The sequence below is a fragment of the Eleutherodactylus coqui genome, chromosome 2 (genome assembly GCF_035609145.1).
Source record: "Eleutherodactylus coqui strain aEleCoq1 chromosome 2, aEleCoq1.hap1, whole genome shotgun sequence".
In the NCBI taxonomy this organism is placed as follows: domain Eukaryota; kingdom Metazoa; phylum Chordata; class Amphibia; order Anura; family Eleutherodactylidae; genus Eleutherodactylus; species Eleutherodactylus coqui.
This window is the reverse complement of record NC_089838.1, coordinates 7,599,929-7,616,719: the sequence shown is the minus strand read 5'-3', so window position 1 is coordinate 7,616,719 and position 16,791 is coordinate 7,599,929. Positions and strand designations below refer to the sequence as shown.

Here is a 16,791-nt window from a genome sequence, read left to right as displayed (position 1 = left end):
CCGCCAGAGAAGTTGTTTTCTTAGGAGCAAGATTTGCAGAAGGTGCGGTCAAGCAAGAAAGTGACTCTTAAGGATTTACAATCCTTATTGGGTAAACTAAATTTTGCTTGCAGGATCATGCCCATGGGACGATGGCTAGAGCAACGGCAGGGGTAAAATCCCCCCACCATTTCATTAGGGTCACAAAGGAAATGAAGGCTGACTTATCGGTTTGGCTTTCATTCCTCAAGAAATATAATGGCCGGTCGTTACTAATGGAGAAGGGCATAGATAATGTGGATTGTGAATTGTTCACAGATGCTGCGGGGGGTTTGGGTTTTGGAGCGATTTTCGAAAAACAATGGTGTGCAGCAGCATGGCCAAAAGAATGGGTCAAAGCAGGATTATTTAGAAGTTTAGTGTTGTTAGAGTCATTTCCAATAGTCGTGGCAGTGGCGGTTTGGGGAGATTGGTTTCATAATAAAAAGGTTAGGTTTTGTTGTGATAACCTGGGGGTAGTACAAGCTATCAATGCTTTAAGCGCGCACTCGCCGCCAGTTGTGGATTTGTTGCGGCATTTGGTTTTGCTGTGTTTGTCACTGAACACATGGGTAGTTGCAATACATGTTCCGGGGATTAAGAACGCCATTGCTGACTCAATTTCTCGTTTTCAGTGGGAGCGGTTTCGGACTTTGGTACCAGATGCAGAGGAGGAAAGAATTCAATGCCCTCAGGAACTTTGGAGTCTGGTAGACGTGCAGCAGAGCACCTGATAAAAGGATCGTTGGCTGAAAATACTCGGAAAGCATATGAAGTGGCATGGAGAGAATGGGAACATTGGGTGGAAATTTTGGGGGAAGTTAATAGCGATGAGGATAGGAATAGGACAGGGGCTTTGCTATGGTTATTAAGTGAAGCGTCCAGTGGGGGGGGGGGGGTCAGTGGCAAAGGTGGATCGGATAATGGCAGGTTTAGCGTTTAATTTCAAATTGCAAGGGTTGAACGATGTGACTAAGGAGTTTGTGGTACGACAAGCCTTAAAAGGTTTCAGAAAAGGAAAACGGGAAAAAGATAGCAAAAGGCCAATCTCTTTTGCAATTTTGGAGGAATTAGGGAAGGCTTTGGAGGTGGTCTGTCACGATTCTTTTGAGGTGAGGTTGTTCATGGCGGCGTTCTCATTGGCTTTTTGTCAGGGTTTTTCGCATTAGCGAGTTGGTATCACCTAGTACAAAAACTGGGGGTGGTTTAATGATCACAGACGTGACGCTAACAAGGGACCAGGTAGTACTCTGGTTGAAAAGTCCAAGACCGACCAATTAGGAAAGGGAAAAGGGATCATTTTGGGTACAGTGCCTGGGGCAAGGATGTGTCCCGTAGGGTGTGTGAAGAAATTGCGGGAGATTTGACAAGGGAGGATGGTCCGTTGTTGAAGCATATGGATGGATCGTTCTTATCCAAGTTTCAATTTGGAGCTGTGTTGCAGAAGGCGTTGAAGGAGTTGGGTCTTGACAGAGTGGGATATTCTTCCATCTCTTTTAGAACCGGAGCGGCAACGGAGGCTGCGGAATGGGGTTTGAGCCCGACGGTGGTTCAAAAAATTGGGAGATGGGAATCGAGAAGATATCAAATTTATATTAGACCAGAGGGATGGTTTAATGATAGCGGATAAGTTCGCGAGTTGGAGGGGGGGTATCTTGAACGGTTATTATATTGTTGGAAGTATTGTCTGGTTTTTGTTTTAACAGGTCAGGATCCAGCGCTGATTTAGATTGTCGGGCATTCCTTTGTTTTCTGGGCGGCAGAACGGGCAAAGATGAGACCAGAAGGCCGTCAGTTAGGTTTTTCCAGGAATGAGGCGATTATCCGCTGGATAGGCATCAGGGGCATGATGTGGGGCAGGGTACTTCCGGAGGTTAAATCGTTTGCGGAATTGGATAGGGCCCCTGATATATTAGTGTTGCATGCCGGCGGTAATGATTTAGGAGGAAGACCTGCGAGGGAGGTGCGCAAGGATATACAGCATGATTTCTTACGTTTGAGAAGGTTATTTCCTGACACGATAATCGTATGGTCAGAAATACTGCATAGAAAGAAGTGGCGGATGGCAAGATCAGTGGAAAAAATTTATGAAGCCCGTATAAAGATTAATAGACACATTTCCAGTTTTGTGGCACGAAATGGGGGTGTGAAGATTCGTCACAATGATTTAGAAGGGGGTTATGAGGGCTATTGGAGGAGTGATGGGGTACATCCTAATGATGTTGGTACGGACATGTGGATATTGGCGATCCAAGAGGGGATCGAAAGGGCTCTTCGATTATGGGGGCTGCGCAGAATTAGGTAGTAAGTACTGCTGGCTGTGGTGGATGGGGGGGGGGGGGGGGGTCCTTAGAGGCAGAGTTGATATTTTGGGTGAAAGGAAGTCTTGGTGGGGACGACCTCACCGGTATGATCACCCTAGTGTTATAGTGGTTGGGGCTGGTGTGTGGGAGAAGGCCAGGGAAGGGATCCCAGGTGGCCTTAATCTATTTTGTTTTCTAGCCTCCCAGTGGGGGGGGCTAGTGGTGTCTCCGAGCCGGGTACGGTTGGAGGCAAGGTACGGTTTTAATTGGAAAAACACCAGACCCCTTGGTATTTTTGGTTTGTCTCCAAGGGCCTCCTCTCGGTTATAAAAAGGTTAAAAGTATAAATTTTATGTTGCTTTGCTAAATAAAGTTGGCTGCTGTGGCCAAAAATTTCCAACGAGATTAGTCTTAGCGGTTTATTACTTTAGATAAGTAAGGGAGGGGGATGTGTAGCAATATGGGAGCGAGTCTAGCATACCCGCGTCAAGACCTTTGAAATTTGCACCTTGAATTCTGTCCCATCTTCCTATTACTCATCATAATATCGTCTGCGGCGCAAACCGTACTTTCATCTCACGCCAACATTTACACCTCCATTACTTCTTCACATTATAATGAGCGTCCTTCGTCTCTTCTCTTGTCTGCGGCCCAACAGCTGCATACATCATCATCATGGCCATAGGTCCGGACCCCAAATACCCCGTTGCATCCGTACTCACAGACACGTAGATACGCTGTAGATGTCCCTAATATCCTGCGCTCCTCACATACTAGCACTGGCGGCTTAGCTCTCCCGTTACACATAGCTCAATCTCATTACTGCGTTATTACACATCCTGTGTCATTGAGGCATCATGTACATTACACTCCATTACATCACATCAGGTAGATTACACTGGCCTCATTAACTCTTTATGCACAGCACTTACAAGCATCACATATAATATTAACCCCTTGCAAGGCCTTGCTCAGACTGCTGGCACCATAATTAACTCTTTAAGCTTGCACCATATAAGCACAGTACCCTGAATCCGTTTAGCCCTACCCCGGCCAGGAATTGTATCTCCACACAATACCCGGGATTTAGCCCCCTCACTGATAACCTGGTTCGCTGCTCGCTTTCCTCTCTGTCTGCAGCATCCGTGGCGAAGCTGTGGTACTGGTGCCACAATGTCAGGCACTGGCAGAGGAAGACTCCCTCTCCTGCCACGTGTTGGGGGGTGCAGGAATGTGGCCAGCGATATCTCCGGTCCCCAGTTTATCAGGGACCTCTTGAGCCTGGTCACTCAGCTCCCTGACCGCCCCCCATGGGGAAATGGCTGCTCTGCAGCTCAATCAAATAGGTCTCTGCCACTTTAACATAGGCCCTCAGCACTGCTCTTCTGTATCTCCGCTGTCTCTCTATACTACTGCTCTGCCGCCATGATACGCAGCTCTCCCTCTATGTCTACTGGGCACCTGCAGCGCCAAGCTTCTTCTGGGCTCTGGGAGGTGGGTGAGAGTCTAGACAAGGCCTCAGCCATGCTGAAATCAATGTTCCTGCTGGGGACTGATCCTCACAGTGGTGACCCCGCCACCTCATCAGGGAAGGCAGAGCTTTCTCTTCTTCCTCCTCAGACAGGCTATAACAAAATGGTGGCTTCAACATGACCGGCGAAGGGGAGCCGGTGACAGACATTCTGCGAGTCGTATGGAAATAATTTCCATTGTTACCTCAGAGGACGCTGTAGAGTCAGGCTGATATTATTACAGGTGTGACGTTTGTCTCACCTGCGGTAGGTAAATATTATATCGGAGTTGGCTAGGGGTGCAGAGTCCCTACTTCAGAGGAGTCACTAATTACCCACTTCAGGGAGAAACATTTCAGAAGAGGGCAGTTTATCAGCGAAGCCCACTCTAGTCATTTATAAGCCCCTTCATTGTAGTCCTGGGGATGAGGCTGCGGGTCGGAGGACACTGATGGACTCCCGATTCACCTCAGAAAAGGAGAGACTGGGCTGAATTACCTCAGGAAACATGAAATGTCCAAGACTCCCGCTCTCCGGTGAGAGAACCGTCACAATGAGCCCCATGATGATGATCCTTTCCTGAGGGCTGACCGTCTATGGTGTTATGGCGGTGGTCTATGTCCCACATTGTCCTGGTCCAGCCCCCTCGTCTGTGGAAGTAGATGAAGAGGTAATATACCTCCCTTCCTTCCCACAGCAGGCAATCCCCACTCTGGGGGACACAGCTTCACTCTCCTCCTGCCTGGAGCCAGAGAGGGTTCACATAATTCATGGCCATGTCCGGGCACTCCTGTGTGCTCTGTAATAATTTAACAAACATGCTGCTAAACTCCCTCCCACCTCCCTTCTCCGGCAGCTGCCAATAGCTCGTCTCCTCTTCCTGCCTGCGGAGACCAACAGGGAGTCACTCTGTGGAGATATTCTTGCACAACCTGAAGCCGTATCACTGTATGCATCCTCCATTCTGAGGGGAGTCACTTGGTGGGAAGTCCATCCTAATCAAGACTTTACCTCAGGGCTCATTCACACGGGCGTGGCGTTTTTTAGTCAGCCATGTCAGCCAAAAATTGCGTGTACGGGCGCAGAAATCTGCCGTTTGTGTGCCTGTTTAGCCGGCACATATATTGATCTAGCCTGGATTGCAGTCGGGCAAGGGCAGACAGTTTAGCTCTGATAAACTGCCTCTCCCTTTCCGCCCCCTTGCCGGCTCTAGGTAAAGGAAGGGGGCGGGACCTAGTTTGCTCCTCTCCGCCCCTTGTCGTCTGCCAGCAATTAGCAACTGGCTTTCGCCCCATCCTGCCTCCTTCTTCCACCTCCCATTGCAAACAGCAAGCAAGGGGCGAAGAGGAGGAGGGAAGGGGGTGGAAATTTAACAGACACGCTGCTAAACTCCCTCCCACCTCCCTTCTCCGGCAGCTGCCATAGGCTCCCATAGGAGTCTACGGCTGCAGCCGACGTATTCCAGCTGGGAAAGATAGTTCCTGAGCTATCTTTACTGGCTGGCGTGTATAGCGCCGGGCCAAAATGCGTTCAGCATGTGCTATCTAGGCCAGCTGGGCGGTTTTACGCTGGGGGAATATACCCACCTGAACTGATGCATTGTAAACCAATGCATCAGATGGGCAGCGTATATCAATCGGGCATGAAAGCGCAGCCGATATATGCTGGTGTGAATAAAGCCTCAGGCGGTGATTAACCCCTTCAGAACCAGAGATTTTTCATTTTATTATTTTCCTTTTTTTCGTCCTGCCTTCCAACGGACATCACTTTTTAATTTTCCCATTGACATAGGTGTATGAGGGTTTGTTTTTAGTGGGCTGAGTGGCATTTCTTTAACATACCATATAATATAGGGAAAAACCTTAAAACATTTTTAAGTGCGGAGAAATTTAAACAAAATGCAATTGCGACTTTTGTAGGGGGGTTAGTTTTTACAGCATTCAAAGTGCAGTAAAAATGGCGTGAGCCGCGCTCTATGGATCAGTGCGATTACAGAGATACCGAATGTATTTAGTTTTTTAATGTTTTCTCTATTTTTAAAAAGGAAATTCATTTTTTTCTTAAATAAATAACTGCTTTCCGTCGCCATATTCTGAGACACAGAACTTTTTTTTATATGTTTTAGTCGAGTTTTAATTAGTTCCATTTTGGTAAACAAAAAATATGTCTTTTTGATAATTTTTAATGAAACTTCGAGAGCCAGAAAACTAAGAAAAAGAAAAATGGCCCCTCCGGCATTCTGTCCTTTGTAGTGGGGGATGCATATTGTGATACTTTAATATTACAGACTTTCATGGACACATCGACACCAAATATGGGAATTTTTAAAGTTTTTTTTAGAAGTTTAAAAGTTAACTGCCGCGATCAGACCGGACTCAAAGCCACCGGGTATGAAGAGGATTTGGCTCCTGAGCCCACCCCATACACACTTCATGACCACCCGAAAACAAATTACATTAGGCGGTCATGAAGAGGTTAATAATAAACTTTATTTCTACTGAGCCAACATATTCAACAGAACTGCTGACATGCAGTTGTAATGTCATATGTAACACGTCTGTAGTGCAGAGTCATACTACAATCATGTTACATTACGCTCGTCTAACACTGGCCTTCGGGCAGACTCAGACGAATGTATGCGCAAATATGTTTGCTGGTACGCATGAATGAAGTAAGGCCGAGTGCACACGGCCAGGTCAGGTTCTGCATATGGGATCCCGCAGTGGAATCTGACCCAGTGATCGGTTGGTGATCCCTGCGGACCTGTCAGGATTTTTCTCGTCTGTGCTGCGGATGTGCCAGCGTCACGCCAGAGCATGTGCAGCACAGATGCATCACTAGGCTAGACTGTCACTGCGGATGAGTCGTAGATCAGATGGCTTCCATTGACTTCAATGCGCCGCGCCGAAATAGAGCATGCTGCGATTTTCCCTCCAAGAGCGGAAAATCGCAATTTATTTCTGCTTGTGGACAGGGAAAAGCGATTTTCCATAGCATGTCTATGGGCAGTATTTGCTGCGGACTTTGGGGGCGAACGCCCGTGTACATTGGGCCTTAGGAGATGGCAAGATGGCGGATGATACATCCGTGCCAGCAGATAGATCGTTTTTTGCAATTGAAACACCAGTTCATCCGCTCGCATGTTACAGCCTTCACATGGAATAGAATGGCAATTAAATGTCGAATTAGGGCCAGCGGTCTTCTTTTCCCAGCGTTGTACAAAGGGTAACTCCCTCCGCCTCCCTTTCTGCGCAACACGGACAAAGATAGGACATCTATTCGCAGGTGAAGATTTTGTATGGAAGAAAACACGTTTGTCTGAACGAATCTATTGGAATTGAAGACATCACTTTGTGGCGTTATATGGCCGACATTATCACATAAGGAAACGCCTCCGCAAATACGTTTGTCTGAGACGCCCTTAAACTCATAAACAGCGTGAATAATAGGTCTCTGTACGGCCTTCATCAGAGGCCTGTGTCAGACATATACATCCCTGGGGGGGTAACATATATGGACAGTGACGTCACTAGAGGTTCCCCAGCACTGCGGAGATAAGAATTGCACCAGCCACTTCACTGCTGCCCCAGTGACCTTGCCAAGAGGGGGCAGTCAGTGTATGCCCAGTACGTGTGGCACCAGCACATCTATCTCTACACTCCACATTAATATGCTACCATTGTTGGAAATGTCAGTACTGATTCCCCCAGCTCTGGCTATGTAGTAGTATCTCTAGGAATGAGACTGGCATCTGCTATGAAGTACCATAGTAAAGGCAGGCAACCAGCAAGTTTTGTGCCATCCTCCGCTCAGTCTGTGCTGCTCCAGGATGCCCCTTCCTGCAGTGGAAGTCATGTAAACCATAGTGACAGCAGAGCTATCAGGAGGAGACGTACAGTGAGGAGCATCAGTACAGCAAACTGCAAAGAAACTGCCAAGGGTTAAAGGGCTGTTCCACTTCTGGTTGTTTTGCTACAAGAAGCTCAGTACGCTGTGGAGAAGCCCAGATCAGCTGTGCAGACGGAGACCTATTCTCCTGTTCACTACACTAAGGCCACTCTCACACATCCAATTTTTCACCACAGCATTCAGAATGCCACGGTAATCGCAGTACAAGGCTCCCATTGGTTTTAATGGAGCCTCGCAGACCTGCGCTCTATCGCAGCGTTTTCTAATGCTGTGATTTTCCAGCAATGGCTGCTCTATTTTAGCGCGATTAGCGCACCTCATCACAAAAGTGATATGAGTAATTGGAGTGACAGCAGCACACAAGTTACCTCATGCAGAAAGAGGGAGGAACCCACGGGGCAAAAATATGCACGTTTCAGTAGCCGATTCTGGATCCACCGTCCCGGAATCACCTTGGACCAATATGCGATAAAGTTGAAGCAGCATCCACGGAGATACTTGCAAAAGAAGACTTTAATCCACCCAGCTGATACACAACAACGTTTCAACCACTAAGTATCTGTGGTCTTTGTCAAAAGTGAAATTGAGGAATTTTGCCGATGGCATGTCTGAGCGCGGCCTTGGACTTGGCAAACGAGTTTTGACAAACAAAAATTTGACAAACGAGTGAATGAAGTGAAGAGAAAGCTAGTTCCTCCCTGGTTGCGTTCAGCGGGCAGCAGGCGGTACTTGTTACATATTTTTTTCCTATAGTGCTCGTGATAATGAGGATTTACACCTCAAAATGGATCCCCCTGTTTGTCCTGTGTTCACAGACATCCCCATTGTGGCCCTAATCTTATATCTGTATGCACAACGGGGCCCAAACCGAAAGGAGCAGCCGGGGGCTTTCAGAACAGACATTCTGCTTGAAGGTGATTTAGGCCCCATTGCCCACTTGTAGAGCCCTTGAGCGGCCAAAACGACCTTCAGTAGCCGGGAACCAGGTGATTTCAAATGTCCCGCGCCGATCTCCTCTTCTGCGCATGCACCACCATTTTTTCTTTGGCGTGCAAGCGCAGAAGAGATCGGTGCGGGACATTTGAAATCGCCTGGTTCCCGGCAACTGAAGGTCGTTTTGGCCGCTCAAGGGCTCTACAAGTGGGCAATGGGGCCTAAATCACCTTCAAGCAGAATGTCTGTTCTGAAAGCCACTGGCTGCTCCTTTCGGTTTGGGGCCCCGTTGTGCATACAGATAGAGGATTAGGGCCACAATGGGTATGTTTCTGAACACAGAACAAACAGGGGGATCCATTTTGGGGTGAATATTCTCATTTTTGTGTGCACTACAGAAAAAAAATATGTCTTTGAAATGACACATTTGCAAAAATATCAAATTTTTGTTTTTCTCCTCTAAATTGCATTAATTCCTGAAAAAAAACTGTGGGGTAAAAATCCTCCTGACCCCCTCAGTGAATACATTAAGGGGTGTGGTTTTTAAAATGGGGTCATTTGTGGGGGCATCTATCATTCTGACACCCACGAGCCTTTGCAAGCCTGGCTTGGTGCAGGAAAACAAGGTTTTCCTCAAAATGTTGAAACGTTATGTTAAATTTGAACGTCTCCTAAATGGTTAAAAAACAACAAAGTTTTTAAATGTGCGCCAGAATAAAGTAAACGGATGGAAAACTATATCTTAGCAAAAAAATTGTGGAATATGTTTGCACACTTTTTTGTAAAATATGAAAAAAACAACATTTTTTCCAAAACTTTCCCAATTTTGGCACTTTTCATAAATATACACAAATTCAAGTACAAGATGTGGCGAAAAAACTGTGACAGAATTGCTGGGATATGCAAAACCTTTACGGAGTTATTCTATGTTAGGGTGCATTCAGACGACCGTATATCGGCTGGGTTTGCACGCCCAGCGGATATACCGCAACCCTCTCTGCAGCGGGTGGAAGCTGGAAGAGCCGGAAGCAGTGCTCTGAGCTCCCGCCCCCTCTTTGCCTCCTTTCTAACCCCCAGCACTATCTTCAATGAGGAGAGGCAGGACAGGGTGGAGCTAATTCCCGAAATTTAGCCCCCCCCTCGGTCCCGCCTCCTCTCATTGCAAATAGTGCAGAGGGGCGGAGAGGAGGAAGGAAGGGGGTGGGAGCTCAGCGCACTGCTCCCGGCTCTTCCAGCCTCCTCCTCCTGCAGAGAGAGACGCCGTATATCGGCCAGCGTGAAAACCCAGCCGATATACGGTAGTCTGAATGCACCCTTAAAGAGATTTGGCTTGGTCACTAAGGGGTTAAGAGTTAAAAGAGGCAGTTGCTGATACCCGTCACCTTTTGTCAGGTGGCTTTCTCCTAAAGTGAAGAGCCTGATGCGGCCATGCCCCAGCTTATTACATGTGGCGTCACGATCAGGTGAGCTCCGTCATTATATTCTGTTTGATGAAGAAGCCATAATGGGAGAGAATTCAGATGTTCAACTTAAAGAACAATCTGCCCCCTGCTGGCAACAAGTAGAAATAAACTGTTTTTGTGTTAAATCCATTAGGATTGTCGTGACGTAGACTTCCTAAACTGAATACATTGCTGGAAGTGTTGCTAATCCTCTAAGGACCTGGAACACAAGTCTCTGGTCGACGGCCATCATCTGAGATGTAAACTGAAGCTCCCGGGCTCCATGTAATATGTGTAGCATGCCTCCACCGACCATGTGACATTGTAATACTGGCACCTGCTTATGGGGCGACCTCAGGCACAGGGCGACTGCTACATCTGCATCTCCTGAACTATGAAACATATGACAAAGCAGTGATAACATCCAGGGAAGACATCTATTTTATTATATACGGCCGGTAACATGACATATAATACAGCGGGATTATTACACGACAAGAGCAAATCAGCAGAATAATAGAAATATTATATAACAAAAATATGTCACAACCACAATCTTTGGTCTATTGCCAGTTCAGCTTATTTACAGTTCTTTACTGTTTTCAAGATCTCTGCTTGCTGTCATTCTATTGTATAACAGCAAGCAGAGATCTACAAAACTGTAAAGTATTTATTTAGAACGTTTCAAATCTTATTGCGGCAAATAAAGATTCTGCTTCTAATTCGGTGGCCATTCTTCGGTTAGCTCCAATAAGGCCCAATGTCCACGGGCAAATAGATTTATTAACTCTGCGCAGGTCTCCCGCACGCGTGATCCACGCCCATAGGGAATCATTGGGCACCCACTGGTAATTAAATACCTGTAGATGTTTTTCCCCGGTGCACGGATCGCACACGCAGGAAAACAGCCGCAGCATGCTCCATTCTGTACGGTTTTCCCGCACCAATGGCTTCCACGGCTTCTATTGAAGTCAATGGAAGCCATCCGCCCCGCGACACAGATGCTGCTGACACTGCGTCCGTGCACTGGCGACATTCATCGTGCGGGGTAAATAATGCGTTTCTTTGATAGATCAGACTTTTACGGACGCAGCGATACCAAATATGTATTTTTGTTTTATTATTTAGATTCTTTTACTATAAATATGGCAAAGGGGGGGTTAAACTTTTATTACTTTTTTTAAATAATTAGCAAAACTTTATTGATCTTATTTTTACTTTTTTTTTAGTCCCCAGAGGAGACAACAAGTTGTGGTGCTTTGATCGCTCCTGTTGTATGATGTAATGCCATAGCATTACATCATACTGCGATCAGGCAGGCAGTCTATCAAGCCACCCCACAGGTATGACTTCATAGAAATTCTGCCATTACAGCCCTGGGGCCTTTCAGAAGGCCCCTGGCTGCCATGACACCCGCATGGCTCCCTGCGATCTCACTGACAGCGGCATTTAAAGGGTTAAAAGCTCCAATGACCCCCGTGACTTATCAAAGCTGTTGCCGCCGGGTGTTGGCTGTAATGCACTCATATGGCATGCGTGTGCCCGCCTTTATCTTCAGGCACCCATTGACGTCAATAGGAGTATTAAATCACAGTAATTGGAACATGTTCTGTTTTTTTTTTACGTTTGTGAAAGATGGATGACGCAAAAACACAATAAAAACTGAAGTAGAACGCACATACTGTCGCAGGGAAATCGGTGAGTTTTTCACTGACTTAAGTCGCACTTGCCCCTGTGAATAAGACCTAAGAGTTGCCCCAGACACAAAAAAGATGCTTACTTATTAATCACTGCTTATTATACCCTATGGGGGGCTCAGAACACTTTCAAGGGGCTTTATGCTGAAAAGGTGTTCCGTATGACCAGACAAGGCTGCTATCCAATCTGGGCGGTATGTTGTGCTGCACTGTCAACTTTTGGACCTGCTAGATCAGTGTTCCCCAACTCCAGTCCTCAGGGACCCCAACAGGTCATGTTTTCGGGATATCCTATGGTAAGACCACCTGTGGCAATGTCTGAGGGACCGACAATAATTACATCACCTGTGCAACACTGAGGAAATCCTGAAAACATGACCTGTTGGGGGGGGGGGCTGGAGTTGGGGACCCCTGATCTAGAATGTTGTACAAGGAAGTAAACTAATAACAGTAAGGCTGGGTTCACACAGGGCGGATTTGTTGCGGTATTGCTGCGTTTTTTTCCGTTGCGGCTTTGCTGCCGAAGAACTGCATCTGCGGCAAGACCGCTTCAAAGGTTATTTTTGTCTTGCGTTTTTTTCCGCAGCGCTTTTTTACTTTTGCGGCGTATTTTGGTGCGGATTTTGCTGCGTCCATAGAGGTCAAAAAAGCACTGCGGAAAAGTCAAAAGAATTGACATGCTGCGTCTTGAAAAACCGCACCGCAGCTGCATTTTCACACTGCGGCAAAGCGGAAAAACTCCGATCTGTGAGAACAGCTTTTTGCCCAAACACATTTGTGCTGCATTGCGGTTTTGCTGCCGTGCGATTATGCAACGGCAAACTGCGGCAAATCCGCCCTGTGTGAACCCAGGCTAATTATCCCGGAGAGCCTCCATATTAGACCCTAACAGATCACCAAAATGTTTTGTTGAATATTCTACATCCCCGGGCTCTGGGGAATTCCTTACAGCAACTGTGATTCCTCAGCTGCAGATTCTCAAACTGTTAGTTATATCAATAAGTCCAAGAAATAATTCATCTACCTGTAATACAGCATGAAGCGGCTCGGTGAAGGAGGCAGTGAAGGTGTGTAAGTGTCTGATGGGGTCACACAGCTCATAAAAGGACAGCCGCCCGGCCCCATAATCCAGACAGATCCTGAATCTATTACTGGATATAATGTGAGGTAACGGGATCACTTTACTGTCATGTATCACTGAGTACAGATTATTATACCTCCACAAACACCAGGACTTGTTATTATATCCAATGCATGACTGCTGCCCCCTCCTGTCTATACTGGGGTAACACATCCCCACCCTCCACCTCCCTAATCTACTGCCATCCACATCCCAGTAATGTCGTCCTGAGGAGAATCCCCTCCTGCTCATCACCTGATAAATCTGGAATCTCTCTGCTGTTTCTGGACGCTTCTGGTTCTCTCGTGTCCCGGTTGCAGTTTTCTGGTCATCTGATATATGGATATAATTACTAGCAGTGTTTACATCCAGTAATATGTCTGCAGGACCCCCCACATAGATCCCCCTCCTTATATCTGTTACTATGTCACATAATGTGTGTAATATGTATGAGATCACCGCCACATCCGGACCATCTACATCATGGAGCGGTTTATCATGTCCCCCCGTGTCCCCATCACCTCCATCATGTCCTCCCGTGTCCCCATCACCTCCATCATGTCCTCCCGTGTCCCCATCACCTCCATCATGTCCCACCGTGTCCCCATCACCTCCATCATGTCCTCCCGTGTCCCCATCACCTCCATCATGTCCTCCCGTGTCCCCATCACCTCCATCATGTCCTCCCGTGTCCCCATCACCTCCATCATGTCCCACCGTGTCCCCATCACCTCCATCATGTCCCCCCGTGACCCCATCACCTCCATCATGTCCCCCTGTGTCCTCAGGATCACACAAGTCCCCGGTGTCTGGTTCCTGTAAGACAGTCAGTGGATCAGTCATGTTACACAGCTCCTCCATGTGTCTCATCTTCCTGGACAGCTCGTCCTTCTGTATTTCCAGATTCTTCATCAGAGCAGAGAGTGAGAGTGACTCTTCCTTCTCCCGCCTGGAGATCTCGCTCAGGACCCTCTTCTCCAGGTCGTCCAGCTGTCTCCTGATGTCTCTACACAGGGCAGTGACTCTCTCCGCTTCTCCAGATGCATTTTCTTGAGCTTTTCTCTTGCGTTCCTCCAGACTCCGGACTCTGTCCTCAGTCTCCTCCCTCCTTGTGGTCAGTTTCTGGAGAACATTTCTCAGTCTCTCCTTCTTCTTCTCAGAGGCCTCATCCAGCATCTCCACCTGATGACCCCGATGTTCTCCGGCCAGACTGCAGGTCACACAGATACAAGCGGCGTCCTCAGTGCAGTAATATTCCAGGATCTTCTTATGGACAGAACATTTCCTGTCCTCCAGGTTGGCGCTGGGCTCACATAAGACGTGTTCTGCTGACTTGCTGTGAACTCTCAGGTGTTTCTCGCACAGAGAAGCTTCACACATCAGACAGGATTTAGCAGCCGGTACAGGAGAGTCCACACAGTAAGTGCAGAAGATCTCAGCTTCCGTCTGTGTCGGAGGAGTAATCAGGAAGCTCTCTATGATGTTACGCAGAGCCAAGTTCCTCATCAGTGCCGGCCGCTCCTGAGACTCCTCTCTGCATTCAGGACAGGAATAAACTCCAGCCTCGTCCTGTGTATCCAGCACACGATGAATACAGACCCGGCAGAAGTTGTGTCCACATCTCAGCATTACAGGATCTGTATAAGTGCTCAGACAGATGGAGCAGAGCAGCTCGCCTCTCACAGCAGCAGACGCCATGGCTGACAGAAGGAGGAAATGAAACTAAATGTAGTCACACCCATTCATTTACCTCTAAAGGACACAGTAGTTTTTTTCATCACCACATTCTAAGGCTTTATTCACACAGGCATTGCGATTGTCGGCCACCTGCATCGCGGCTGAAAAAATGCATAAATAAGAGAAAGCTGCGACCAAGTTTTATCACCCATTCACATGTTTGGGTGCAGCATATATATACGCCACAGCTTGGAATTCCGTCGGTCGGGAATAGAGAGTTTAGTGATACTAAACTCTTTCCTCCTCCCTACCTATCCCTTTGCCGGCTGATTGCAGGAATAGAAGCTCCCATAGAAGCCTATTGGAGTGTAGTGGCCCAAAGTACATATATCTGGCCCCTCCATAACTGTCATACATGTCATGTCTTTTATGTGGATGCTCTGTGCATTTTGTCTTGTCTTTAGTTATGTGTATTGCACAGCTGCAGCATGTAAGAGGTTAATGTCTGGGATATGTCTGGAAATTGTAAGCAATTGTCCTGTCACATGGGTATGTAAGGTATAAATAGGAGTGTAAGGTGAGAGTGAAAAGAGAGTGTTGTGTCCTCCTCCGGTGTGCGTGTGTCCAGGAGCGGAGCCATACAGATAACATGGACTGTAGGCCCGGTTTCATCCTGTGTCCCGGAGTGTGTGTGTCCAGGAGCGGAGCCATACAGATAACATGGATTGTAGCCCTGGTTTCATCCTCTGTTCTCCTCTCTGACCTCTTTAACCTGTTCTTCCTGCACTGGTGTGTGAAGTTATAATCTCTGAAAGTAAAGTTCCAGTCTCTGACCGTTCCCGGTGACTGAAGTTGTCAAATATCTGTGTGTGGATTATCCTACTTTTCCCGTCGAACATCCTGTGGCGTAAGGAACGGTGGCGTCACCCGTGACATCTTTAGGCCTCCTTCGCATTGCTACGAAGCTACAAATCTCATGTATGTGAAGCCCATGGTTTCCTATGGGTTCCTTCACACATGAGATGTTTTGTAGCATGCTACAAAACGACACACAAACCTCGCAGGTCCGGCGATATGCCCGCGACACGCTGGATTTTGTAGCCCATGTTTCTCTGTGGAGCCTTCCTCTCTGTTGCATCGCATCGCGCGAAAACACAGTTTGCATGCGATGTGGTGCAACTTTGACAGTAGCAGATGCTACAAAGTCGCGTGATTTTGTAGTGTCACTTGCGACTTTGTAGCGCTACAAAATCGTGGTATTGCTGCGAGAAAATCGCAGCGATATCATACAGTGCAGTGATGCAATATCGCTGCGATTTTCTCGCAGCGATGTGGTGTCGGCCGTGTGAAGGAGGCCTTATTCAAGCCCACTACACCATTTCTTTAGGTTACCGCTGTCATAGCGTTGCCTGGAAGAGGCCTAGTGGTGCCTTGGCAGGGGTTGCACGTCTCCCTCAGGGGAGGAGTTGCTAGTGCCACTGTAACAACCCTAACAACTACCCCCACCATCTCCACAGTGGTGTGTCTCCCCTTCGCTGCAGGAGCTGCTAGTAAAGGGAGGTGAAGGGTGCCTAGTAGCGCTAGCGAGCTTCTATGGGAGTTGCCGGCTGATCACGGCCAAAAAATAGGGCAAGACCTATCTTTTCTGGCTACGCGTAAAAGCAGCCGGCCACAATAGGCAGCGTATGTGCTATCTATTCCGGTCATCTGATTTTACTTAAATTAGAAGATACTATTAGAGCTCAACCAGGATTTAAGAGACTATCAGAGTGTTCAGTTGTACACTTGGTATCACCTGTCACGTACAGGCGAGGAGGAGGCTTAGATTGTGGAGCGACCGGTACCCAACTCTCTGAGACTCTGAAAGTCTAACAAACAAGCGACCATCATCTACCGTCACAATTCTACAGCAGTCCGCGAGGCCCTGCACTGCAAAGCAATTTGTCCCGTACTGGACAGGAGGAGAGAGGAGAAGGGATGATATCCATTGATCCCGCCTCTGTCCTCGATCATTCTGAAGTATTGCAAGCTTAAAGGGGTTGTCCGGCCATAAACATTAGGTCTCATTACTTCTGTTTGCCCAATACAATGCACTTTGTAATATACATTGTGCATTGTAAATTAGGCAAACAGAAGTTATTCACTTACCTCTTGGGCTGCCCCCCCCCCTGTGTTGCTCCT

At 47.5% G+C, this 16,791-nt stretch overlaps 2 protein-coding genes across 3 annotated transcripts in view; both read right to left on the bottom strand.

Moving 5' to 3' along the window:
• LOC136611015 (E3 ubiquitin/ISG15 ligase TRIM25-like) overlaps window positions 1–16,791 on the bottom strand; it is a 47,253-nt gene that overhangs the window by 6,448 nt on the left and 24,014 nt on the right. Inside the window, exon 1 of one of the 2 annotated variants that reach the window (XR_010790213.1) lies at window positions 8,110–8,202. The exons of the other annotated variant lie outside the window; for it this stretch is intronic. The gene's annotated coding sequence lies outside the window, so the exon portion shown is untranslated. Of the gene's footprint in view, window positions 1–8,109; window positions 8,203–16,791 lie in introns of those variants that run through there. 2 annotated transcript variants of the gene reach the window in all.
• Window positions 10,547–14,643, bottom strand: LOC136611016 (E3 ubiquitin/ISG15 ligase TRIM25-like). Its single transcript, XM_066590255.1, has 2 exons — window positions 13,665–14,643; window positions 10,547–13,409 (listed from the first exon to the last, which is right to left on the bottom strand). The coding sequence occupies exons 1-2, from the start codon at window positions 14,629–14,631 to the stop codon at window positions 12,778–12,780; spliced, it is 1,599 nt and encodes a 532-aa protein (XP_066446352.1). The 5' UTR covers window positions 14,632–14,643; the 3' UTR covers window positions 10,547–12,777.

Bases quoted from the DNA above. Each gene is read 5' to 3' on its own strand.
- LOC136611016 (XM_066590255.1), bottom strand. From the start codon at position 14,631: ATGGCGTCTGCTGCTGTGAGAGGCGAGCTGCTCTGCTCCATCTGTCTG. The intron at 13,410-13,664 runs GTGATGGGGACA...TCCATGATGTAG, and splicing joins CACGGGGGGACATGATGGAG to ATGGTCCGGATGTGGCGGTG.